Source organism: Macrotis lagotis, chromosome 4 (genome assembly GCF_037893015.1).
Source record: "Macrotis lagotis isolate mMagLag1 chromosome 4, bilby.v1.9.chrom.fasta, whole genome shotgun sequence".
NCBI classification, from domain to species: domain Eukaryota; kingdom Metazoa; phylum Chordata; class Mammalia; order Peramelemorphia; family Peramelidae; genus Macrotis; species Macrotis lagotis.
The window spans coordinates 116,794,740-116,822,112 of record NC_133661.1 but is presented as its reverse complement, the minus strand read 5'-3'; the positions used below and the strand labels follow the sequence as shown (position 1 = coordinate 116,822,112).

Sequence of the window (27,373 nt, the reverse complement as noted above, 5' to 3'; positions counted from 1 at the left end):
GTTTACCAGTTTGCCTTTTAAGGGGAGTGTGTAAAGGGCAATAATGTAAAATAAATCAAGAAAAATAGAAGGGAGCCAGTTATAAATGTCAAGCTTAGGAGTTTGTATTTTGTCTTAGAGAAAATGGAAACTAGTGATGATTCCTGAACTGGAAATGGCATGGTCAACCTTAGTTACATTAGGTCCTTTATAAAGTACCTATAAATATCATAACTCAGAACATTTCTTCACAAAAGACCTACTTTGCTAGCTCATCAAGATGTGGAGTTAGACCTGAGAAGGAAGAGTTGAGTACTCAAAGGCTATATGAGGCAGCTAGGTGGCACAGTGGATGGAGCACCGGCCCTGGAGTCAGAAGGACTGAGTTCAAATCCAGTCTAAGATGCTTAATAATTACCTAGCTGTGTGACCTCAGGCAAGTCACATTTAACCCCATTGCCATAAATAATTTTTTTTAAAAAAGCTATATTTAAAAAAAAAGTTCTTTGGGTTTGACTCTGAGGCTGGTCCAAGGTGCAGACTGAATGCTATCCAATAGATAGCCTAGGGTAGAGCAGAGAGATTTATCACCAGGAGGTTTGCCAGTTCTTGGTTACAGGTTTCAGGTCTGGGTGGCCCCCATTAGTACTGACAGTAGTGAAATTGGAGAAGAAGGGACAGATGGTGCCAAAAATCACAGTTTTCAAACTGCTTAAAAGCATTAACTGTTCATATTCTAAATGTGAGACCTTTGTCTAAATACCAGTTGATTTATTTGCTGCTAGAGGACCTAATCATAACTATAGTGATATTGCTAGGTAAAGGAAGTCAGGCAAGGTAAAAAATTTAAAGTTAAATAGGAGGGTAACTCAAAAGATCTCTTTGGATGGGCTAATAAAAGAATTGGTAGAGCTGGTTTTATTGTGTTTCCAAAGACAAAAACAAAGCTAAGGAGATTTGTTTGGCCATATTATGTTGCAGTCATCAGAGTGAGTATGTGCAAACAGATTACACTGAAAATAATTACAGTTTATTCATCAACATCATTTGCAAATGATGAAATAAAAAATCCTTTGAAGAAATAGATATGATCTTCCAAAGTAAACTTATTTTTACCTTGACATCTGATGACTTTAATGTGAGAATGGGCACAAAGGAGGATCATAGGAATATAGTTTTAGAGCTGAAAGCAACTGTGGAGATCAGAAACTACCAGGTTCAAAAAAAAGAAAGAGATTAAAGAGTTGTAGATAATTCAGAAAACTTGCATCTGTATATCATGAATCTTTTCTTCTTCAAGAAAATATTTAGGGGCGGCTAGGTGGCGTAGTGGATAAAGCACCAGCCTTGGAGTCAGGAGTACCTGGGTTCAAATCCGGTCTCAGACACTTAATAATTACCTAGCTGTGTGGCCTTGGGCAAGCCACTTAACCCCATTTGCCTTGCAAAAACCTAAAAAAAATATTTAGAAGGGGCACTTGATGTGACAAGCAATAAACAACATCCAAAATAATCTGAAAACTGTATCTCAACAAAGAAGAAATGTTGGTTACCTGTATGAAAGTTTGTCTATAGTCAGATCTCTGGCTGGTTAAAGGTCTAAATTAATTAGAATAAAAAATTAAAATGAGAAAGAAAGCACTAATTACAGTAACCCTAACTTGATCCATTTAAATAATCTGGTGACTTGAAAAAATAAAGACATTGACTAAAACACCATTTCTTAGAAAACTTTTAACTGATATAAAATATCTTTCATAATGAAGAGGTCAAAAGAACGCAGAAAAAAATCTCAGGCAATTAATACTTGACCTCCTTACCCAGTAGAGAGATGGGCAATATTGGTTTAGAGTATAAGCTCATTTACAAAATAATAGAATACAATAATGGAAAAAAGGAATGAAAACTCTGTCACAAAACAATGTGAGTGGTTACAAGGAAATAAACTTAAAAAGAGCTTGGCAGACATGAGGTTCAGTTTACACAGATCATTCAGATAACATTTTTTGAATGAAACTGAAAGGAGAGAGCACTATAAACTAGGGAGAACAGGAAATTTCCTTTAGAATTGAAATCTGTTGAGCTTGAAAGGAAGCTAAGGATTCTCAAACAAAGAGGCACAAAATGGAACAGATCTGCTACTGTATTTTTCTCGTTTTATAATCATTATAACAAATACTGAAATGATTTCATTTAAACTCTCACCTAGATAACCTAACATACTACACTTAAGGAATGGGCAGTAGCTTTTAAGAAGAGAAAGTAAAAAGAACAGCTAGATCCTATACAGAAGAGGCTATACAATTTAAAAGGGTTCATTTTGAAAAATACTTCAAAGAATTATCTCTAGGATAGCCTTTGGGAGAGATTCCCAAAGAATATGAAAAAATCTCAAATGTTATTATCACCTCAAACAAGCGACCAAGAAGACATTAGTAGTTATCATTCCATAGGCATACTTTTTCACCTCTATAAATTGTGTGTGTGTGTGTGTGTGTGTGTGTGTGTAAATGTCCTATGTATGTATGGAAAACTCCTACAGATAGCTTTCTACAGCAAATCACTACTTTATAATCATATAATTATTGAGAAGTATAGAGAATAAAAGATGTTTTTTATTTTTGTTATTTAGTTGTTTTCAGTTGTGTCTGACTCTTCCATAACACCTTTTCATGGCAAAGATACTGAAGTGGGTTTGCCATTTCCTTCTCCAGCTCATTTTACAGATGAGGAAACTGAGGCAAACAGGGTTAAGTGATTTGCCCAAGGTCGCACAGCTGGCAGGTATCTGGGGCTGAATTTTAACTCAGGTTTTCCTGACTCCAAGCATGGCACTCTATTCACTGTGCCACATAGCTGATATTGCACCACCTCGCAGTTATTGATGATAAAATGGCCTTTTACTTGGTAGAATAAAATACCAGACTTCTTCATCAAGATTCTCTTCAGTATTTGTTAAAATCATAAAATAAGCCTTACTAGATTTAGCCACAGAGAAAACTGTTCATAAATCATTTGATTATCATTTCAAATGAAGCATAAAATAGACAGCTAGCCTTGCCAGGTATATAGATTATCTTAATTCCATGAAAGATCCTGTAAAAAAAAAAAATTTAAACAGAAGGAAGATTGCTTAGGGGTTGTAAGATCTTTTCCATGCCCTTGCATGTAGATGGTGTTTTGTTGATTGCATAGTCAGAGAAACTAAAGGGTTTCCTGGATGGGGTTCATGGCCACTCAAAGGAAAATGGTTTAGGAACCCACATGGGAAAAATCAAATGGATGAAGAATGTATATTGTTCAGATGATAACATGGATTTGGAAGGATTGCCCCCAAATGTACTTTGCATTGATCAGACCACATCTGGAGTGTTGTGTTCAGTTCTGAATGCTAAATTTTAGGAAAGAAGCTGAAGAAACAGAATATCTACAGAGCTAGAAGGAGCCTTTATCATATTAAACTAATGGGTGACAGTGGCTTGGAATCAAGAAGACTCATCTTCCTTAGTTCAAATCTGACCTGAGATACTCACCAGCTCTGTGACCCTGAACAAGCCACTAAACCTCTATCTGCCTTAGTTTCCTTATCTACAAACTAAGAATAATAATAGCACCAAACTCACAGGGTAGTTGTGAGGATCAAATGAAATATTTGCAGAGTTCTTAGCATATTGCCTGACCCTTAGTAGATTATTAAATACTGACTATTATTATGACTTACAATATAGGAAGAGGTATGTAAATCATAGATCCACTGCAATACTGGTTAATAAAAGACCATTTAAAACAAGCCTTTATAATAGGCTTGTTTTAAATGGTCTTTTTTTAAACTTACTTATGAGTGTCCACATTGCATATTATTTTGTTTTCTACATGTGAATGTCTAAAATATTATATAGTTCATATTTTTATGATCAAACTGTTTCCCATTCTGAATTAACTACATTTGTTGTAGATTGATAGTAGCACAGAAATAGACTCCTACTTTAGTCATACTTTGAAAGGTTAAATTTTAAAATATAATAGCTATTTGGACATAATATTTTAGTGAGCACATAAAGACTTAAGAGTTGGAAGATCAATTAGTTCAATAAACATTGGTTAACCAGCAACTATGAGCCAGACAATGTGTTAAAACTCTGTAGAAGGGGCAGCTAGGTGGCTCTGTGGATAGAGTATCAGCCCTGGAGTCAGAAGAACCTGAGTTCAAATCTGGCCTCAGACACTTAATAATTATCTATCTGTGGAACCTTGGGCAAGTCACTTAACCCCATTAATGGCCTTGCCAAAACCAAAAGAAAAAAACCTCTGTAAAAGACAGTCCCTCTTCTCAGGGTGCTCCTAGTCTAATAAAGAAGATGTCATGGGAAACAGCTAGGTACAAGAAACTACATAGAGGACAAATTAAAAATAACAGAATGAAAAGGAACTAGAAAAGGTTTTTGTATAGAAGGTGGGCTTTTAACTGGTATTTGAAACAAGCCAGGGAAGCTAGGAGACAGGGTTAAGGAAGAAGAAAATTACATACATGGAAGAAAACTAGTGTTGGAGATGGTATCTTGTTCAAGGAATGGCAAAGAAACCACTTTGAATAGATTGCAGACTGTATATGTGTTTGTGGTTTTGGGGGGGATAAGGTATAAGAAGATGGAAAAGTAGGGGAGGGAGATAGGTTATATAAAGGGCTTCAAACACCAGTCGGAGGATTTTATAATCAATCTCAGGGATTCTCTAGAGTTTAATTGAGCAGGGTGATGACATAATCAGACTTTCCCATTAGGAAAGGCACCTTAGAAGTCATTAAGTTCAACCTCCTTATTGTTGAGATGAACAAACTGACACCCAGAGCAGTTAAGTGATTTTCTCAGAATCTCAGTGAGGCAAGATTCAAATTTACATATTTATGACCCCAAGTAGAATGCTGTATCTCCTATACACATTGAATGAATGTATAGTCTTGAAGTTGAGTACTACTGCTGTTGTCATTTTATACTTCAGAGTAATATTTCCTTAGAAATCTCAGGGATATCCAGTGCTTCAATTAAAAATTCAAATATTAACACACAGCTTTCTTTGCATCTGTTTCCAGATACATTTTTGTTTTTCTCACAAAGGTAGTCTCAAAAATTATTAATAAATATGACTTTGGTTGATTAATAATTTGTAATTATCTTAAGTTCTATGTGCCTTATCCTGCAATGGAGGTTGCCTCGGTTTTGGTAGGCAAAGCCAGCAGAGCCCAACTTATGACAGGTTCTGCTGTTCCAGAAGGGCTTCAGAAAGAGTACTGATGATAGACCCTGTCAACTTCCCAGGAACCAGCCTAAATAAGATATTGAGAAAGGCTTATCACCAGTGCTTTAACCACTGGGTGATGATTTTTTTTTTGGCATGACAGTGCATTTTGATGATCATATACATATATTTATGTGTGCATACATAGATACACATAATATGTATAGTCTCTACTTTTGTGTATATATGTAATATACACATATTCTTTCTTTATAATATATATATATATACAGATAATGTCCTTATCAGTAGTCATATCCTCTCAAAGACAAAACCTCCAAAGTGTCTTTAAGCCTAATCTTATTTCTAGTATTTTTGTTTTTAATTAATAAGGAGTTATCTATCATGAAAAATCACAGACTGCAGCTACTATCATTTGATACTTCACACACACACACACACACACACACACACACTAACACACACTCCAATCATAGATATAGATGTAAAGGAGTGAAGGAAATACATTTGCTCTGGTCCTCAGGGGAAAGGAAATTTCATAACTTTCTCCCCCATCCCTAAGGTTATTTTCAAACTGAAAGATTTCATAAGCTGTAGCTACATGTATCTCATGTAATGAAGAACTGAAGTAATTATATAGATAAATGTTTTTTGGCAAAAGAGCTTTGGTGATTGAATTAACCACTTAATTTTCTGAGCTCTCCAATACACTTTTCATGTGAAACCACAGCCATAGGAGGGAGTATATTTCTACTATTGAAGGAGAAAATATTCATTTGGGGGAAATGTAATCCCTCTCTAAATAATCTTCTTATATCCTGATACAATTATGGAGGGATATATTAGGAAATTATTCTGATTTTATTAAAATTGCATAAATGAAAGTTATTAACTGAGGAAAAATGAAAGGATCGAAGAAAAATATATTTCTCTTGTAAAAAGTTGATTTCTAAATTCCATGTCAATTCTTAAAAGTTTATGTTGTAGGGGTGGCTAGGTGGCATAGTGGATAAAGCACTGGCCCTGGAGTCAGGAGTACCTGGGTTCAAATCCAGTCTCAGACACTTAATAATTACCTAGCTGTGTGGCCTTGGGCAAGCCACTTAACCCCATTGCCTTGCAAAAACCTAAAAAAAAAGTTTATATTGTAGATTTCCAACCATCCCCCAAAATTCTTCTTTATTAACTCTATTTTGGAGAGCAAGATATTTATGTTTCTGTGACCTCAACTTTTTTTCCTCTTATTTCTCAAAACTAAATATTATAAGTTTTAATAATTGTCAAGAATAACATGTATATTCTTTAACTCATTATCATTCTCCCAGAATTTTCCCCTCTTCCAAACTTCCCCATTATTGTTGAGCATACCACTGTCCTCCATCTTCTAGGCTTGCAATTTTAGTGTTTGGCTTCTTACACACCTCACATATTCAATTCATTTCCAAATCTTGTTCCTATCTTTACACCTACACCTTTGTGTCCACTTAAACAGTCACAACCATGGTTCAGGCCCTTGTTGCCTCACTCAGCTAGAAGTCCTTACCTGGTCAAAAGTCTCTCCCTTCCTACTTTTTCATTCTTACCTTTTGCCACCCTCCTTACACTCTGTGATGCAGCCATGTAGAGCTATTTACAATTCCTTGAACATGATGTGTCACCTCCAGTCTCCATGACTTTGAACTGGCTCTTCCCTCACACCAAGAATTCTTTGACCCCATTATCTCCACCTTGTTGTTTCCCTGACTTCCTTTTCAGACTCAGCCCAAATCCTACCTTCTGTAGGAAGCTTTTGGTGGTTCGCCACCAGCCACTAAAGCTTTCTTCTCCCTGCCTCTTGTCTCTCTCTTTCTCTCTGTGCACATGTGTCTCTCTGTGTGTACATATAAACATACACATATAGTCATGTGTGTACACAGGCATGTATAATGTATGATACACGTATGTAAGCCTCTTTCTGTCTTGAATGCACTTAGTTATTTACATTAGAATGTGTGAACCCTAAAATCTGTAACCTTAAGAATATAAAGTCAAAATAAAATAACAGAAAATATAGGTTAGACATTTTTAAGTTTTATTCTTCTAAGATTTTACCCCTAACTTATAGGTGGAGATCATTCTGAGATAATGACCACAAAGAACTGGGAAAGAAATAAGATTTTTAATACAAAATCAAAGAATAGAGAAAATCATTAGCCTCCTTAGTGGCTTACACATAGAACTTTTCACAATATCTCTATCCAAAACTGATCGACAAAGATTATCATCTCTGAACAATTATTATCTGAACTATTACTGTCTCTTCCTTGGAGGATAGTCTCTTTACATCTTGCTCATTGTCCTTCTAGGTTTGTGATTAACATGGGGGGGGGATCTTCATTTTTAACTAGAGAACAAGGTGACTCATATGAAGCCTCTTCATTACCATGATATAGTTATGAAAAATTATTCTTTCACAAATGTAAGCTCATTGAGGGCAGGGACATTTTCTCTTCTTTCGTATCCCCAATGCTTAGCATAGTTTGGCACTTGATGACCAATAAAACCCTGTTTGTTATGAACTGACCATTTTGAACATCTCACTTTTCTTAATGATACTTATTATCTTTATCTATATGGTGATACATATTATTATACAATTGAACCAGAGAATGTCATTTTCTGGTTACTGTGAAGCCCAACAAGTAATTAGAAAGCTCCAGAATTTTAATCACCTTCATTGAATCTTAATCAATTCAATTATCCTGTATTAAGCACCTACTTTGAATAAGACACTGAGAACAAAAAGACAAAAATTAAACTGATTCTGGCATCAAGAAGCCTAATGTCCCTTGTCCTACACTGCTTGTTCAAAATTTTAATTTTTTCCTTTGAACAGAAATCTTCCTAATGTTTCTTTATGTATTCCTTAACTTGAACTAATCCATATGAATGTACAAATAGATTTGTATACACATTTTGTAGGTATGTAGGTAGACATATATATGAAAAAAGCAGTTTCCTCTTAGTATTTGTAAATATTAGTGTTAATTGTAAATAAAATCTAAAAGGTCAGACTAAAAACAGTAATTAGAATCTCACTTTTGAATCATAACAAATTAAGCCCTTATAGCCACCTAATGGTTTGTTTTCTTCTTTCTTACAGACTTAACCAACATAATGAATACTGAATAATAAGGAAACCACAAGAAGGTTACATGTTCGATTGTCTCGGGTTTGATATAAATCAACACATATTCATTGTTACCATCAATAGAGTCCCAGTTTGTATGCACATTATTCACATTCCTCTTTGTTGTGTTTGCAAAAAATAAGACATTTTAGTCTTTTCTAAGGGTTATCAATTCAATTTCTCATTTGGCTGCATGAAGTTGCCCTTAACCACAAAATGATTATGATGATGATGATGAAGATTTTTATACCGAGTTGTACATCTGGATATGTTTTACCAATAGGAAGGGCAGTTATCATCTATCTCCCCACCTCTACCCCACCCTCTCCCAGCACTAAATTAAATTCAAATCAGCATTTTAACAAAGGAGCCCAACAACATAAAGTTTAGGAATATTTCCCCTTCATGATGGAATTTCGGGACTAATTTCTATAGACAAAATTGTAAATTACCACAAGGCCATTCTTGTTATTTAATTGATTGAAAATGAAAGCAAACTTGCTCTTGATTCACCAGGCCATGTGCAGAACATTCAGTAATGTTGTAAAATACCTATTCCTTATTAGAAATAGTTAGCTGAGAGCTAATACTTCTCAAAAAAAATCACGTTATATACACAAATTCACTTAGTTTCTCTATGTGATGTTAGTAAAAGTTTTTGTGTTTCTTTAGATTAAGACAAGGACTTTTTTCCAATACCAATATGACTTGAACTAATTACTCATGTATCAAAAACCTTTCATTTTTAAGCCTATTTATGATACAGCAGCCCTATGGGAAACCAAAACAAATCATCACTGACTTTAAAATAATCAAAGGCTTAAAAAAAAAGGAATTTATTCTTCTCTTTTCTTTTGGAAATAGAGCTAGACTAGTAAATAATCATTCCAGAACCATTCTGTGTACATTATTGTTGCAATTGTGATAATAGAAAATTTTATTTATTTTTATGCCAGCTAATATTGTGAGAACATATTTAGTCGGTTTGGTTTTTCAATCCTTGTTATGCTTGTCCTTGGAACATCTTTCGCGTATTCAAGGTTTGTAGTTGAAAAGTTTACTGTAAAAAAAAAATCAAAAACAAAAAAAAATGTATTGTTTTTACAGAATAAATTTATTGGAATGTGTATTGGGAGTAAGATTTGAGATTGTAAGCAACTAAGCTTGTGTCATTTGGCTTCATACATGTAATAATGTGAGGTATTAATGTAACTCAAGTATTAAAGCAAAATGTTGTTAACAAGAAGTTGACAATAGAACTAAATGCAGGTGAGGTTTTTTGTACATTTTCTGGGTAATAGGGTTATTAATTTACTTAAGCATAATCAGACTAGTTTTGAAAATATTGGGGAAAAAATGGATGCATGTCCTGCATGTGTAAGATATTACCACAACAAATGCACTCTTAGTTTCCTATACCTGACACTACACATTTGCTCTGATTGGCTATTTTCTTTTGGTTTTCTTATCCTACTTAAGAAGCTGGAGGGTGGGCCTAGATAAAGGGTGAGGAGGGTGGCTATGGAAAATTGGGGCACAGTAGTAATGGTGGGAACTAGGAGCTTTAATGTAATCATTAACCAGACACTCAAATGGAGATCCTGTACCATATTTTGGTCTAGATCATTTTTCTCATTAATAAAAAAAAAAAATGGACTTTTTCATTAGGCTGACATACCAAGAATACAAAACAGGAAAGAGTTCTGAGTAAGTACCTAAGGAAGGTATCCCAAGTTTCTTTAAGAGCTTTAATTTAGGTACATTAAAAATTAAAATTCATCAAAAGTTTCACTTCTTTATAGGAAATGCTCACACTGAAAAACGCAAATGTGGTAAAGATGATAATTACTATCAGAAATTTAAACTAAGAAAAAGTGAATATTATAGACAACAGACCAGGTTTGACAGAAATAGCATAAAATGTTTATAATAAAAAACTTAGAGATTTGCTTTTCACAAGATCGATCAAAAAATTTATTTCAATTACAAATACACGTATTGAAATACAGTAGAGGAACTTCTCATTACAAATGGAAATGTAGATACTCCATAAAGGGAAGAAATTTAGCAGATACTTCTTCTGTGGATGATTTTTCCAAACAGAAACATAATTGAGAAATTGTAATTGAGCAAACACTGTTTAAAACAACATTTTCTTAAAGGAGACAGTTTTCATTTCACATTGAGATTGGTATTAGAAAATACAAGCCTGATTGTTCATTTTTTCCCCTCCAATCTATCTTTGTTATAAAGAGGGTCTCTTTCATCAGTGATAAATGTATACAGATCACTTTTGTTCCATTGTAGGTTTATTTTTATACTTCAGTGCAGTTCAGCTTGGTAGGTTCAATTTCATAATCTTAGTATTTGTTGACATTTCAGTAATTACATTTGTGCAAATGAAATAATGAAATAATATAATCATTGAGTAGTAGGAAATGCCAGAAGTTTATTCACAAATGATTTAGAAAACATTTTTAAATCTCTCAGTTTAAACAAACATTTTTTCTGGACAAATTAGTTTTTCATTTTTAAAAAAAAGAACAAATTTATCTGCAAATATTACAGTACAATTTATATAGACAGTGTGAAGCAAAAATAATTGAGTGTCTTCTAATAGAACACTTTGAGGGAGATCATAAATCAGTATTCCAGTTATAACAAAACCCAATAACCTAGATCCAAATATATATGTGTGTGAAATGATTTTTATTCTTCTTTCTCATCTGTGTTTGTTTTCATGAAAAACTCTGGTTTGTAGACACATCGATAGGCCAGCAACTGAGGAAGAATTCCATAAATTATGTTTAATACTAGGAAAAACATTTTAGCCTCCTCAGGGACTCTGTAGACAAAAGGAGTTCTGGCATGAAGAGAAGCACCAATGTGGGAAAACTGAGCCTGTTGCATATAAAACAAAAACTGGTCAGCAAGAAGTTTGCTTTCAGATGAAGGCATAACTATGTTAAAAATGGTTCAGTATTACTGTATACATGTGCCCTTAAAAAAAGTCTTACTCACAGACATCTCACTTTATAAAGGTTCATGGTCTTTAGAATTTCACTGAATTTGGGGTCTTTCTTGATGTAACTGTCCAAATAAATTGTACCATCCTTGACATGGTTAGAGTGTGGCAGCTGTGTTTTTGAACCCATCCAGTGCTCTGTGCTAAACTCTGCTAATGGCTTAATTAATCCCCATATTAACATAAAATTCTTAATTAAATTGCAAGTTTTGCTATGGTGTACATTCTGGAGACACTAAATAGATACTTAATTGTTATTCACTGATTAAATTTTCAGCAAATATTCCAGGAAAAGGAAAGCTAAGTAAATGGATTTTTCCCTCTACATAAATAGCTAATCAAAGATATAATCAAGAGATGCAGAGGATCCTTGTTTTGTTTTGTCTACATCTGTTACCTAGTCTTTCAAGCAATTCATTCATATTAATGAGCATATGTAGCAATTAACAATCTTATTATATTTACTTATTTATGTTTGCAATGTAAGGAATTTGGGAGCTTGTATTGTATCCTAAGGTTGTTAATGCAATAATTGGGGAAAACTAGCAGGGGTTCTTCCCAGTGTGGAAAATATGAACATTAGGCTACTTTTTTTTAGGTCGAAGTATATCATTTTTCCTATTTAATCTGTTTTGCCAGAATGCCATGGATTATGGAATAAGGAAAAGGAAGTGAGTCTGCCTTTGTTCTATTGCATACTTAACACAGCATTTGAAATAAAAGGAAATGACTTGAACTTCTAAGATATCATTCATAAAGTTAGAAAAGAAGTTAGAAAAATACATTAGAAAAATGTTTATTTTAATTAGGGAGTGAAATAACAAAATAAGAATAAGAAAAAATAGACTGTGATATCATTATTTTCTCAAAATATTTTGTTATACTTATTTGATTTTGCTTCAATGTTTGCATTTTTGTAACCTAAGTGAAATTCAGCATGTAAAAATAAATGAAGAAATTAAATAGTAACTTGTGATTTCAAAGTAAGAGCAAGGTAGATACAGACAATATATTTTTACCATAAAATTTGCCCTCATAGGGCCAAATAGTAAAAAAAATGCTTTTAGCAAAAAGAATTTCTTTTATTTTCAGTTTCCATAGAGTAGCTTACACATAACTTTATTAAGCAAACAAATACAACAGTATTAGCATCTGACTTCAGCACTAAAACTTTCTTTGGATCTCAGTTTTCGTGTCTATAAAATGGAGGGGTTGGACTAGATGCTCTTCCAAGTTCCTACAAGTCTAAAATCCAGTAACTATGAAACAAAAAGGTAGAAATGCTTACTTACCACTAACATGTTTATTAGCATGTGACAAGTATTTTAAGTAAATAGATTTTTTTATTGCTGGGTTGTGTTTTAGTTGTTGTTGCTATTTTATGGAGACGAAAGTGTAGCATATGATATTATTAATTAATATTAGATTATGATCAAAATTATCATATATAGACAAATCAGTGATCCTATTACACATGATCATTTCAAAGGCACTGACTGGGAAGGCTGTTGATCTTAAATCTGACTTTGCTGGCCAATGCCTGAAATTTCATCATAACAGCTATGTTGAAATCCTGAGAGAAGTGGCATTTTAAGCTGTTATGATAAATATACCTCAATTTCTTAAAAGCTATTTTTTTCTAGGTTGGAGAGATGGAGATACGAGAGTTTCAAGGCTGGTGTCAGAGGGGAACAGTCCCCACTAAGAGTGAAAGACATGAATGGTGGTGGTGTTTCTAGTAAAATATTCATGTTTACTTCTATATTTATAGACATTTTTTCCATCTCACAAAATAACAATTTGAAAAAAAATACCAGGCAGATTTTGAAAGTATTGGAAATAACAGGCAGCAGAGATAACACATAACAGTGTCAAGATACATAGGGAAAACTATAGAAACACTCTAAGTTTTTTTTTCCTCCATGATTTAAATACATTCTTGAAAATGAACACCACATTCACAGAAACATACAAAACAGTTTATGTCTTTAAGATTAGATTGTAGGTCATCTGGACTATATTTGGTTCAGCGCCTAGTGCTGAATAAATGTTAAAGAATGGCTTTGCAATTGTCAAAATTCAAAACCATTCTAAGAAATATTTGTAATCTTTTTGTACTTAAATTAATATATTTTTTCTAATTTATTTCACAGACCAATTAGTATGAATTATGAAGTTTCTAATCATAAATTTTTGTTAGAATAGAATAAGATCATCAGATCAATTTATGCAATCTAGATAATTATTGTTAGTGAAATGGTAATTAATAGACACAGCCAGTGTAACCATATCCCACAATACATTGGTGGCCTTCTGAAAGATCTGAAGCCAAATGGGTAAAGTAAAGAATTATGCTACTCCTATGCTAAAATCTCTGAGGGGCTATGGGAATACATAGAGAAACTTCGATTTCAAGTCTGGAGGTTTTAAGGAATATTCTTCAATCTTGACAGTTACAGAGAACTTTGACATACTTTAAATCTGTAAAAAATCTCTGGTACAAATATGGGTTCAAGCTGGTATTTTAACATCCTTTACAAATACAGGCACCCCAGCACAGTGCAGCACTGAATATGGAGTCAGAAGTCATGGGTTTGTATCCTGATTCTACCACTTTCTGATGTGTGATACTGGCCATGTTATTTAACACCACCAGGTACCTCAGTTTCTTTACCTATAAAAAGAGGGACTTGGGTTCTCTACACTAAATCATAAGATGACAGGTTATTATTATCTAAGCTAGGGTCTTGACCTCTATTCTTTTTTCCCCTTCCAATTTTTTAGTTTACTATGTAATTTGACCTTTTTTTCTCCTGGATAAAAGTATGGAAGGAAAATATGAAGTTCTCAAAGCTCATATCTATATACCTAATCTGTCTTCTTCCAATAAACAGCCTGGACCAGTGACCCTGAAAATTCAGTTATTTCTAGAATATAGTTTGATCAACTTTATATTCTATTTCTAGAGCTATATAGGTCTGACCAAAAGTAAGAAGCAAAAGGTAATATTACAAATTTAGTGATTACATAGTTACTCTGACAAGGCTAACATCTCATTGAGAATTTTAAAATTTTATTTATCCTCAGTGAGTGGCAGATATTTCAATATATTCAAGAAGATGTATCAATTTCAGTTCCAAGTATTCAGTTAAAAATCCAACTTTCGATTATTGATGTTAAAAACAAATGAACATAAAAAACAAAACTCTCACTTATGTTTCTTCTGACCTTTTGCTCATTTCCCACTGTTTTGTCTGGTAAAAAAGAAAATCAAAAGGAAAGTCTAAAATAACCACAATGTTAATGAAAAACTGATGATTGTTTTCCCCCCTCTTTTTAGGTGACATAGTAGATAAGAGTCCTGGGCCTAGAGTCAAGTAGATTTGAATTCAAATTCAGCCTCAGATATTTACTAGCTGTGTGACCTTGGCAAGTTCCTTAGCCTGTCTGCCTCAGTTTCCTCATCTATAAAATGGGGAAAATAACATACTTCTCAGGATTATTGTGAGGATTTAAAAATATATGTTTTCCAGATTTTAAAGCATTTTATAAATATAATTAACAGTACTGTTACTATTATAACTATCTTTAAGCTAATTAGTTTCTTATTCAAGTATTCTTTAAACTTTTAGAAATATTTAATTAAAAAAAGAATATAAAGCACACTCCTCAAGTTCTCATCCTCAATCCCAGTTATAAGAGCAACATCATAAATTAACTCTGTAGGCAACTACTCATCCAAAATAATAATATTACAATATTATTTTAAAAGTAAATTGGTTGATTCTTGTCCTTCCTTATTGAAGAAAACCAAAATGCATCATTACATTTGAAACAAGTTACATTATGTCCGAATGTGGTTGATCAAGTCAATATGAACCTGGAAAGTTCTAAATAGTCCATGTGAGTACCTGGGGTGGTTACTCTAAATTTATGCATCCCATTTTGAAAAAAATAAATTAATTAGACTATGTCTGAATAGTCAGGGAAATTTCAAACGATTTTTATTTGGGAAGGGAAAGGAAAGGGCTACATGAAATAATTAGGTTCCTGGGCCTGCTTCTGCTTCGGGTAGTAAAATTGATTTGATTATAGGATTGGGAATAAATTAACAAATAAAATAATTGCAGTGATGTGAAATATGTGAGCAAATTGACCAGTCCACCTTAGGTGCTCCTCTGAAAAGTCATTATACTCCTCTTTTCTGCCTTCTTTAATTTACAAAGTAATTATGTGCACAGGTTATTTTCACAAAGTTAATGAATTAATCTCATAGGTAGAATAAGGATTTTGAGTATTTACAAACCAAATAACTAAAAATAAGATTGGTTCTTATTCTAAATTGTGGCCAAAAGCATTGACTGGTGTTGAACAAATTTATTCTATTATCCAGCGGAGAAAAAAAACCAAACTATTTTCAGTGGAAAGCAACAGAAAATAAACACTTTAGCCAATTTTCTAAAAATTACTTAAATAAAATAAAAATTGCATAAAAAAATACAAAATGATCCATCCATCAGTCAATCACCACACAGGCTAGAATGTTTTATCAGCCAAATTTGTAGAAACTTCATTCAAACTAAGAAAATAGCTGTTTGTGATCCACAGTTGTGAAAGTGAAAAAATTCCCTAAAATGATTGCCTAGGGTAATTTTTATATTGGTTTAACTTTGTTGGTTCAAGTTTTATTCAATTTGTCCCAGGTTGTTTTTTTTTCCTTATAATTCAGAATGATACCACCTTCTGTTACTATTTAGATATCAGTTCTCTATCCAACCCACTTGTCAACTGTCTATTTATTTTAAGTTCTAAAACACAGTTGTGCAAACTTTGGCCTAGTAAACGTTGCCCTCTGGCATCCCTCTCGTGCTTTCCTTTGCTCTAAATGTTACCGTTCTTTCTAGTGTCTGCTTTAGTTATAGGGATCTAGGTTCCAGGGAAAAGAAACACTTAGAAATGTCAACAAACCTTTATTAAATATCTACTATGTATAAAGGTATAGAAACCTTAAAGAGGAAGGAGGATTATAATTTCAACATGAAAATATACTGTACAGCCAGAGGAAGCAACAGACAAAGTTATATATAGATAACACATTTTAATATTAAAAATAACCCATGGCCTACTTAACTTTCATCCTTTGATTATGCTCCATTGGAAAAAGCCAAGTGGAATTCCTATCCTAGAAAATGCAAGCACTTTCGGTTTTCTCAGGGATCAAAAAATGGATTCTTTAAATTTGTACTTCACTAAAAACCTTGAATATTAGAATTCTAAGTGACTAGTTGTGGAATTTCCAAATGAAGAACTGAAAAGGTGCTATGGGGGAAGCTAGGTTTGGCAGTGGATAGAGCACCAGCTCTGGAGTCAGGAGTACCTGAGTTCAAATCCAGCCTCAGATACACTTAATAATTACCTAGCTGTGTGGCCTTGGGCAAGCCACTTAACCCCATTTGCCTTGCAAAAACCTTAAAAAAAAAAAAAGGTGCTATGACATGGAATCACATTGTCTTAAAAGTCTAATTCATCCATGAACAGGAATCCATAGAAGTGTATAATAGAGTCCAACAAGCTCCCTGGTGAGGGGGAACCCTCTAATTCTCAAGGCAGTTTAGTCCACTTTCAGAAAGTGTTTATGATTAGAAAACATTTATGATTTTTCATACATGTCTCAATTTGTTTCTCAACAACTTTTACCAGCTACTCCTATACCTCTGGGGTCAACCAAAGCAAGTATTTTTCTTCTGTTCCACAATAGGTCTTTGAATACTTGATGAGAATCATCATGCCTGTTTCTTTCAACATCTTATATGATATGAATTCATTGTCTTTCATCAATATTCTGATTATACTGGCAGATGCTATATAAAAATATATATGTTGCATATATCATATACAACACACACACATATCCTACTACATGTGCATATAAATAAAACATACTATATGTATTTATATACCTTCACATACATATGTAGATATACACATGTGCACTGTACATTTCATATATATATATATATATATATATGCATATAAAACTAGACAACCTCTTGGTTACAGACATTCAACCAGCTGTGATGCCAGATAACTCATTTTGTGTAGTATAAAAAATCACTTATGTTGACCAAAAGCATTATAGAAGATATTCTGCCAAAGGGTTAATTAAAATCTAGACAAATTATACATATATATCTACTTAGTCTAGCAATTGTGTTAAAAAAAAAAGTCTTTGAAGTAAGGCTGTTCTTGATAGAAGTCCTGCTACCTCTTTGTGATCACCATTTCTAAATTTTTACTAAGCATATTTTTTTCTGTCACTGGCTGTTGACCTGGGCAGTCCACTTGCCTACCTCAGTTTCCTCAACTGTAAAATAGGGATAATAACTGCCTCCCTTGAAGAGCTGTTGTGAGGATGTAATGTCTGCAAATGATGTAATATCTGCAAAATGTTTAGCAAAGTCCCTGGCATGTTAAGAGCTTTATAACTTTTTATTTCCTTCCCTTCCCCTTTTGTTAATTCATCTGAGAATATCTACCAAAAATCAAGTCAAGCTTATTGGTCTTACTTTTGTAAGCTTCACTATCTTGCACCTCTTACTCTCCTCCCCCAATTCTTTTAATTTGACACATATGTCTTTCTCCAAAACTGCAGTTTATTTTCTAATCTTTGTTTTCATACATCTTCAGCAACTATGGCTCATTTATTGTGGCTGTTCAATACATCAGTACTTCACCTGAGAACGTAGCTCACCTTGGCAATGTGACTCGAACTCATTAAAGATAACCTGGTGTATTCTTACTAATATCTTATTTGCTTCAGAATATTGACTACCCGCTAGCCATTTTTCGTTCTGTCCTTTTAAATGTAACAATTTTCTTTGGCAGGGAAAAGAAGAAAATTAATTGATCGACTTTGCATCCTCCCTACTGACTTCCTCCTATCCACAATTAACAGCAGTCTATTTCTTCTTTGATTCTCTTTTTCCTGGGTTAGCCAACAAAACTTCTATGCTTAGGTTTTCCTCACTAACCTCCACTTATTCTAAATCTTAGCATCTTTCACATAATTCTTAAATGATAATATATGTTTATATTAATTTATTACTTAACCTTATATATGCTACACATGATTTAAAAAAAAAATAAATATTGATTGCCTAGTCTATGCACCCAATCTTTAAGAACAAAAACAAACACAAAATGCTTTCCTTTTCGTTGGTACTGTTTCTTTTTGTTTTCAGAATTTCATTCCTAGGAATTTTCTCCCTTTTGGGTCCATATAGAATTTTAGTTTATGGGACCATGATTTTCTATCAATTCTTCAAAATATACTCTTATAAAATCTTGAGCACCTCTAAGATTATGCCATTTAACTTCTTTCTCTGAGTTTTAAAGTAAAACAGTCATTCTTCTCAAGGATCTCTGCATTTCTGTCCAGCAGCTAATTCAGTAGGTGACTCCCAATTATGAATCAGGTCACTCTACTATTATTCTTCTAACTATTGTAGATACACATAAGCAACTTTCTTCCTTCTTTTTCAGTTTAAATTTTTTTTAATTTCAAATTGATTCGCAAGATACCAGACAAGTTTCAATGTGTTTCAACCCTGAGCAGTACCTTTTATTCCTGTACCATTTTAAAATACAATAACCCAAGTGGTGACCTAATTTTAAAAAAAAATTCTTTTTTTTCTAATTTTTCCAACTAAGGGATAAAACAAAATAAGTGGAGATAAAACTAATGAAGGAAACCATTGAAATGGATGATCTTTTTTCATTGGTGTTATCAGTTATCACAAATAAGTGGATCTAGATTCACTTGATCCACAAATAAGTAAATCAGTTATCACAAATAAGTATTTCTGGATGGTAGATAACAGTAGATCAAATAAAGCTAGTCATTGGCTAAAAATTAACTTCTTAAGTAAGAAGTTTCACTATCTGTTATTTTCTTATATGAAATTGGCACTTATTTGATTCCTTCCTTTACTTTAAAATGTTTGTTTTAGTCTCCCTAATTCAGTACTTAGCTAGCTAAACAAGTCTATGAAGTAGACTAAATGTCCATTAGAGTGAAAAAAGTTCTCATATACAATTCAAGGGAAAGAGATTTCACCTGTTACTTGTCCAGGATAAAATACTTCATGGAGTTATTTGTATATCACTATAGAAATACAATTAATACTATGGTCATGAAAATCTCCATCAATGGCAGTGGGGCTACCACATTTAGACACCATATGCCTCAATGTGTCATATGAAGAAGAGATGATACTAAGCACTAGAGATGGTTAAGAGCAGCTCAATTTTACCAGGTATAAACAGGTGTAGTACATGTTTAAGGCAAACGAATTTTGAAGGTATTAAAGATTGCTTCTCCAAGTTTGCAAAGAAAACCTGGTATCCTGGACCCCATTATTACAAGAAAGAAGGAGAATGACAAAGAAAGAAATAAAGAGGGAGGAAATGAGGAAGAAGTGAGAGGAAGGAAGGGGGAAAGGAAGAAAGAGAAAGAAGTTGCTACCTGGATATCTGACAATTCCTGCCAACTGGTATGCCTACTTTCTAGTCTAAATGTTCAACTATGTCCATCCAGGTCATCCCTTATGAGAAAAAGAGAAGACTTTCACCACAACATTCTAAAGCCAATAATATCTTTTATAGTCACAATTGACTTAAAAATATAGAAAGTTTAAGATTATACTAAATTTACTGTTTGTTAACCTAACACTGCCAGGTGGGTTACATGCACAGTCAGTATCATTTACAAATCCTGAAAGATATGACAGGGATAACAGTATTTGCAGATCTTCTATTTTCAAAATCAAATATGGCATAAGCCAGGCAGGTAGTTACACCTGCTAAAGGTGTCTGTTGCAATCTTGGAGGACAATCAGTGCAGAGTCCCTCAAAGTGATGAGATGCATCTGTTGGAAAGAACATTGTTTGACTGCATCAAACTCCAGAATATTATGAGAAACATAATCACATTAATGAGTTTTACAGAGGAAAAAACAATTGGCTAAAGAATTCATATAGTTTGGAGTATGATATGCAGCTTATTGATCTGATTCATAGATCTGGTTCATCAATTCATAAATATGAGACAGATACAGGGAATATGTATGAACTCAACTGGATCTAGAGGTGAAGAAAAGCAGAACAGGAAGGATTGGTTTTGGGAAATTATATCTATGGTAGACGGAAACATGATGGGCATGAGTAGAGACATTTTACCAAAAATTACATCATCAGAGACATATGACCAGATAAGGAAGTGTGCCTGTCAGGCAGCAAGACCAAAAGATATTCACTGGATGGGGTATATGCTCCTATTACTCATTTTAAAAGATTTAAAGGCCTCCAGAATGTTGTGTACTCACAATTTCTAATAAGAGTCATACAGGAAGAGAAGGAACAGATGGGTTATGATCTGCACCTTCAGAGGAAGTATACATATCAGGGAGTTCACAGAGCTGTGCTTTCCACTTTTAAAAATAAAAGGCAATATGAAGCAGTTATATCCAAAAATGTAAAATATGGAGGCAAGAAAAAAAACAAGGAATAATAAAAGCATATTGTTCTTTCTAAAGATTCCAAAGGATTTCATATTTAGTTTTATAATTTTGGAAATTAAAAGCTGTATGTACCACATTATAAAACAAAATCATATAAAAATATCTTATATTCATTGTACAGGCACTGGCAGCCTCAATTTATAGTTAAGGAATTAAGACAAAAATTATGCATTATGTCCAGATTTATATAATATTTGGTGAAGTCAAAAACAGAACCCAGATTTCTCAGTCTAGAGCTCTTTTTTTAATGGCAACTCAGATGCCAGAAGGAAACAAATTCACAGGAACTTAAATTGTTTGACATCTGCTAGTATCATTCACTACTCCAAATAGATTTTAGATCAAATTATATGCCACAACTTTGATTTGATTCTGTAACACTGAGTTATCTTAGAGCATACCTCAATTGATTTGCCTAGCATGTTCCCTTGTTTGAAGGAGGCATTGAATAAATGTTCGTCAGAATTGTTGAACTAATTTTTGACACACCATAGCAACACTGAGGAAGCTAAAATAAATGAAAGGATATAAAGTTGTCTGAAAGCATTCAATGCATATATTAACCATGTCTTATAAACAGTTAAGTTTTGGCCCATTTACAAAGCTGCTGGGAAAAAAAAAAAAGAACAAAGTCAACTAGGAACTGGTGAAGCAGCTGGTTGCTGATAGGATACAGGAAAGTACCCCTGCTAAAACAGTGAGACTGGAAAACTGGAAATTCCATAATTAGCAATTCCATGAGAAGCAACACATGAAACACTTTACACTAAATAAGAATTAATTGATTAAATCTTTTACTGAAAACAGATGGGGAGAAAGCAGAATCAGAAGGGAAGAAATAAGCCAACCTTAGAAGATAATTGTCCTAAAAGAGGAGGTTGGAAAGCCACAGATAAACTTATCTGACTTTACAACATTGCCTAGGGTGAAGTCTGGCAGAGATAAAGGAAAATCTGTGTTTGGAAAGGAGAAAATTTTTTTTTAATTCTCTATCAAAATGCCTGTTATTCTCTTTGTTCTTAAAACAAAATAAACACCCCCCAAAAAAATCAAACCCCAAACCCTCCTTGTTCACCTTCAGGAAAGGAATGGTTTCCTAAAATATGGAATTACTTTAAAAAATAATTATAACTTTTTCACAGAGAAAGGAAAACACATATTGAGAACTCAACATTCTAATCATATTCATGAATCTGTTCTTTGCAGTTTCTCCTTGGATATGTAATACTTCAAAATAAATTAAGAGATTTTCAAGTCTAAGTTGAAAAATGTGGGGTTATTTTTAACTTTGTTTTAAGGTTCTGTATTATAATTTTCATAGCTAATCATTTTTAAAATTTATGACTGTTCAATAAAAGAAAGACTAGACCAGGTGAAGTGGAGAATTCTTCAGCATGAGGAATGTATACAATGATTCCCTGATAAAAGAGAATTCTGTTGCATTGAGCAGGACTGGAATATATAACCTATAAGATCCCTTCCATTTAAAGATTCAGTGAAATGTCCAAAAGCATACAGACTGTTTCTATTTCTACTTAATTTTTTTCAGGGCTCATTCCAACATATAATAATGGGATCATTTGAATGTCGGACCTATGGGTGATATCTCTCTGTTACCAAATCATCCATGACTATTCTCTTTTTTATCTCTAACATTTATAGCCAAGATTTTTTTTTTCTGAGAGGTATTTTAGCTTGTATGGGTTTTGTTTTTTTTAAGAATGCTTCTGTATTTTTAGACACACCAGAACAAAAGCATAGGGTGGAGTTGGAGAGAGGAAGTTAATGAAAGAAAAGTGATTTTTAATGTTACAAATTTATTTACAAAAATAATTGTATTTTTTGGAACTTTAAGAAGAAATCACAGCAAGGGGGGAAAATCTTCAGGTAAATGGAACGTTCCTAGAATTCACATACATTATGGTTGCTCAGAAACACCTCTCTTCAGGATTCACCCCAAACTTGCTTCCTCAGATGCTTTTAAACCTTCAAGGAATCCAAAATAGCAAACAGACAAAAAGTCCTACAGTATCCTCTGGTTATCTTGGAAGAGTTTGGCAGTCATGCTATAGTTGTAAATTAACATATCAGCTATAAATACAAGTTCATCTAGTTATAAAATAACACATCAGGGAGAAATACAATGTATTAAATTCAACCTCCAAGCAACGTAGTATGCCAGATATGATCAAACTTGTATCAAAAAAAAAAATCTATAAATCTCACCTGAGATAAAGTAAGAGGATGTCCTTGAGCCCTTATAAACACAAATTTATAATAAATAGAACAAGTTCTCAAAACACAGACTATGGCCCTCAAGAAAATGCTTATGACTTTTATGCGGATGAATCCTTCTGACAGAGCTGGGAATTGGCATGAAAGTTGCAAAATTGTAACATTGCTGGTTGCAGAAGCCCTAATTAATGTTCTGGGATTAAATTGTTGATACTGTTTTTTGACACACTAAAACCACACAATGATTACAATTACCTATGCATGTATTTGATCAAACATTAAAAGGTTAATTTGAAATGATAGTATTAGAGTTCAGTTTTCATTCAATTCTACTTACTATACAGTGACTTGCTGACAAGTAAAATAAAATTATAATTAAAAATAACAGTTTTCAGTGAAAAATAGACGCAACTTAACCAAAATTCATCATAAAGACTTTTAAAATTAGGTGACAAGTTGTTACCTTTTCACAAATAAAGGCAAAAAAGGTTTAATCTTTTCTGATTTACTTCCTGATTAACTTAATGCTTAGAACCAGGATGGTGTTTGAACTCTCCTGAAGTTGTAAGCTAAGCACCTTTGGAAATTATATTAAATCAAACTGCAGCAGTGCTAATAAAAGAAGACATTAGAAGCTTCATTACTTCTTTTAGCATTTTAACTCTCATAATCAAGGCATGGCTAAGATATTACGAATTTTGTTTACTGCTCTAAAAATATCTTTTTTTGATTCCATAGCCATGCAAATTCCAGGATACCTTTTATTGCCATCTTGGCTTCTTTAAAATTGTTAACTAAATCCATATAACTTTTAGCTGAATTTGCTTCTCATGTTTGCTTGCATATAAATCAATTACCTACTGGTGGAAAAGCCCAGTTTTGTTTTGCTATTTATGAACCATTCTTTTTAAAACCATTCATTTACTAATATTCCTATTTATTGTAAAGTAAAGAAGAGATCTATTTATTTAAAGACCACTCTGTTTTGGCCATAAGTGGAAAGGGGTTCATTATAATGGACTTTGTATTCTGTGGAGAATAGAACTGTAGCTGTAAACTGTAAATAATGAAAAATGTTATTATAGTATGGGGAGATTATAAGTAATCTAGCCCTGAGGGAAAGTGTAAAAATTATCATCCTACCGGAGAATATCCATCTCAAAAATCACACCTTTCTAATATAATGAGAGCCTAAAACCATAAGTATAATTATAAATTATGTGTTTCTCTAAAACTTGGGCTTCTTTGGCAGTCTCTGGAGGATCTCTTTAGTTTTACTACCAAGGCTTTAAAATATAATAGAGCAGGTGTAGCTAGGTGGCACAATGGAGAGCACCAGCACTGGAATCAGGAGAACCTGAGTTCAATTCTAGCCTTGGACACTTAATAATTGCCTAGCTGTGTGACCTTGAGCAAGTCACTTAACCCCACTGTCTTGCAAAAACCAAAAAATAAAAAACATAAAATAAAATATAATGGAAGCACATCATTACAAAGGGAGGGGAACACAATCTCCCACATAGTGCTTTACACTTAAATGAGTTCAATAATCTGAGTTACAAGTTAGCAATGGGTTTAAGTCAGGGTAAGAATTTTCCAAGAAATTGGATTTCTAAACCCTTTTTAGGGACATAGGACTCAGAATTTCTTCTCTGATGAAAAATAGAAAAAGGATCTTTTTCACCAGTAGTTAAAAAGGCACCTAAGGAGCTAGGTATTGATATGTAATAAGTACTGATATACCTATGGATATGGTATAGAGTGTCAGGCCTGGAGTCAGGAAGACTCCTTTTCATGAATTCAAATCTGATCTCAGATCATTACAAGCTAAGGGGCCCTGAGCAAATCAATTAACTCTGTTTACTTCAGTTTGCTCATCTCTAAAATGAGCTGGAGAAGGAAATGACAAACCATTCTGGTACCTCTGCTAAGAAAACCTCAAATGGGGTCATGAAGAGTTGGACATGACTGAAAAAGACTAAATAACAACTCAGAAGAAAGCACTGGCCTATGATGTAATTTTTATCCATTAAAAACATTACAAGCAAGAACATCAGAAAATAATGTCATTGAATGAATATTCTTGATACCTGAGCTAGTCCTCCAGCATGAATAAGAGTTATGTCAGGCATCCAAGAACACCCAGGAACCAAAAGACCGTAAAGTGCAATCACAAAGAAGGGAACTGAATAAAACATATAGGCCAGCATCTGTATTGAAACACAAACACAGCTGCATTACCACTCACACAACAATACAAAAAATCACCACCTTTATCATCTGGAGAAAGAAATACTTGATCCATCCTGATTAAAAAGTACAAAACTCTATTATATGAATACTATTATATGTTCCTGCTATACAACAACATTCAACCATTTTTATACTGAAAATTATTTGAATGCCTCTTTTAGGTTTCAGAATTACATCACCTGAAGTTTGGGATAAGCAGCAGGGTCTCTTAAGTAGGGTTCTTGAAACTGTATATAGAGTCGGCAGAGCTCAGCAGGGCAATCCAAAGCAATCTATGGGAGAAATGATTTTATTATTAAAGGCATAATTCTCTCCCACTAGTCACGGTAATGCTGATTAAGCTAAATTTATTGTGTTTAGGTTACTTAGCCGTTATAAGAGACATGGAATTCACAGATGCACAATAGCAACAAATGAAAAAAGAAAATTTTCTATAAAGATACATTTGAATTTATTCTGAGGAAAGTATAAGTCTGTTAATGTCTAAGTGGATAATGAAATGAGGAGTCTTGAAAATACTGTCAAGTCAAAGAATATGTTACCAAAAAAGGAACCTGTACTCATCTTCTACTGTGTGGAGAGACCACAATTTGGATTCAGTTTGAAGGATTTTTTTGAGCAAGATCAATTAATCAATAAATATTTATGAAGCACTTACTATGTCCCAAGCAACTACTAAGCACTGGTGTTTCAAAAAGGCAAAAGATGGTTCTTGCCCTCAAGGAGCTTTCAATTTAACGGGGGGACAAAACATGAAAACAAATAAATACAGAGCAAACTATATACAGGATAAATAGGGAATAAATAGCAGATGGAAGGCACTAAAATTAAGAGGGATTGAGAAAGGTTGCCTGTAGGATGTGGGATTTTAGCTGGAACTTACAGGAAGCCAAGGAAGTCAGTTGTCAGAGCTAAAGAGAGAGAACCTTCCAGGAATGGAGAATAGTCAGAGAAAATGCCTGGATCGGAGGGATGGAGGGCTAGTGTCACTTTATCCCCATCTCTCTGAGGAAATAGTGAACTTCTAATTTCCATTTATTTAATTGCCTTTTTTAACAATAATCAAAAAAGATCATCTTTTTCATTTTATGGGCTTAGAGAATTTGAGTTTTTGGGAGGCTATACAGTAAAGGAATATTTTGAAAGCAATAAATATACCCTGTATTCAGTCCATAAATTTTAAAAGAGCACGGTGGATCTAGCCATAACTGAGGCAAACAGAAAAGGCACTAGGCTGTGGAGTAGGCAATTTATATTTGGGATCCTTGCTCTGACCTCTTTTGGCTTTTTTACCTGCTCTCTAACACAAATCTTGTAATCCAATTTCCTTGGGATTCCAAGATTTTTACCTTTACCCAAAGATATTTGTATTGTAATAGGGGATTATGTTTATGTTCAAGACTCAAAGGAACTGATGCCTGACTCAACTGAAGTAGCCTCCACTGCCCCAAACCCAGCTATCTAAAGCCATGGTCAATCCCATCTTAGACTTCAATTTAGCTGTCAATAACAAACTCTTGGATTACATAACCTTTGAGCTATTTGTTGATGGAATTTGGTTATGTGGGATTTGGCTTTCACAGAATCATTTCTTGGTTTATGAGCCAGTTTATTAACTTCACCTACCATACTGGCACTGATAGCAAGGCTATAAGTAGAAATTTGCTAAGATCTTCATCCTAAATCACACTGGTTCTGACATCTTGCCATAGCAAATGATGGGCCTAAAGCAAATAGCTACTAGTTTTCCATCAGTATGGCTAAGAATGAATGGATGGGTGGCAAACATGTGGTCTTTGGCCAGTTGAAAAAAAACATTAACATTATGGAAGCCTCAGAGTATTTCAGACCCCAGGATGGCAAGAGCAGCAGAGAGAT

General features: G+C 33.6%; 2 protein-coding genes across 6 annotated transcripts in view; one reads left to right on the top strand and one right to left on the bottom strand.

The window, feature by feature from the left end:
- Nucleotides 1-27,350, top strand: part of HDGFL3 (HDGF like 3) — a 107,994-nt gene extending 80,644 nt beyond the window's left edge. The window contains exon 6 of the mRNA XM_074233973.1: nt 8,378-27,350. Coding sequence (XP_074090074.1) covers nt 8,378-8,383 — 6 coding nt within the window. The 3' untranslated portion in view covers nt 8,384-27,350. The remainder of the gene's footprint in view (nt 1-8,377) is intronic.
- TM6SF1 (transmembrane 6 superfamily member 1) overlaps nt 10,340-27,373 on the bottom strand; it is a 41,956-nt gene continuing 24,922 nt past the window's right edge. For 3 of the 5 annotated variants that reach the window (XM_074233968.1, XM_074233972.1, XM_074233971.1), the window contains 3 exons: nt 25,675-25,767; nt 25,333-25,452; nt 10,340-11,305 (listed from right to left, as the gene is read on the bottom strand). In XM_074233968.1, the coding sequence (XP_074090069.1) occupies nt 11,114-11,305; nt 25,333-25,452; nt 25,675-25,767 (405 nt within the window). In that variant the 3' untranslated portion in view covers nt 10,340-11,113. The other 2 variants (XM_074233970.1, XM_074233969.1) reach the window with 2 other exon arrangements.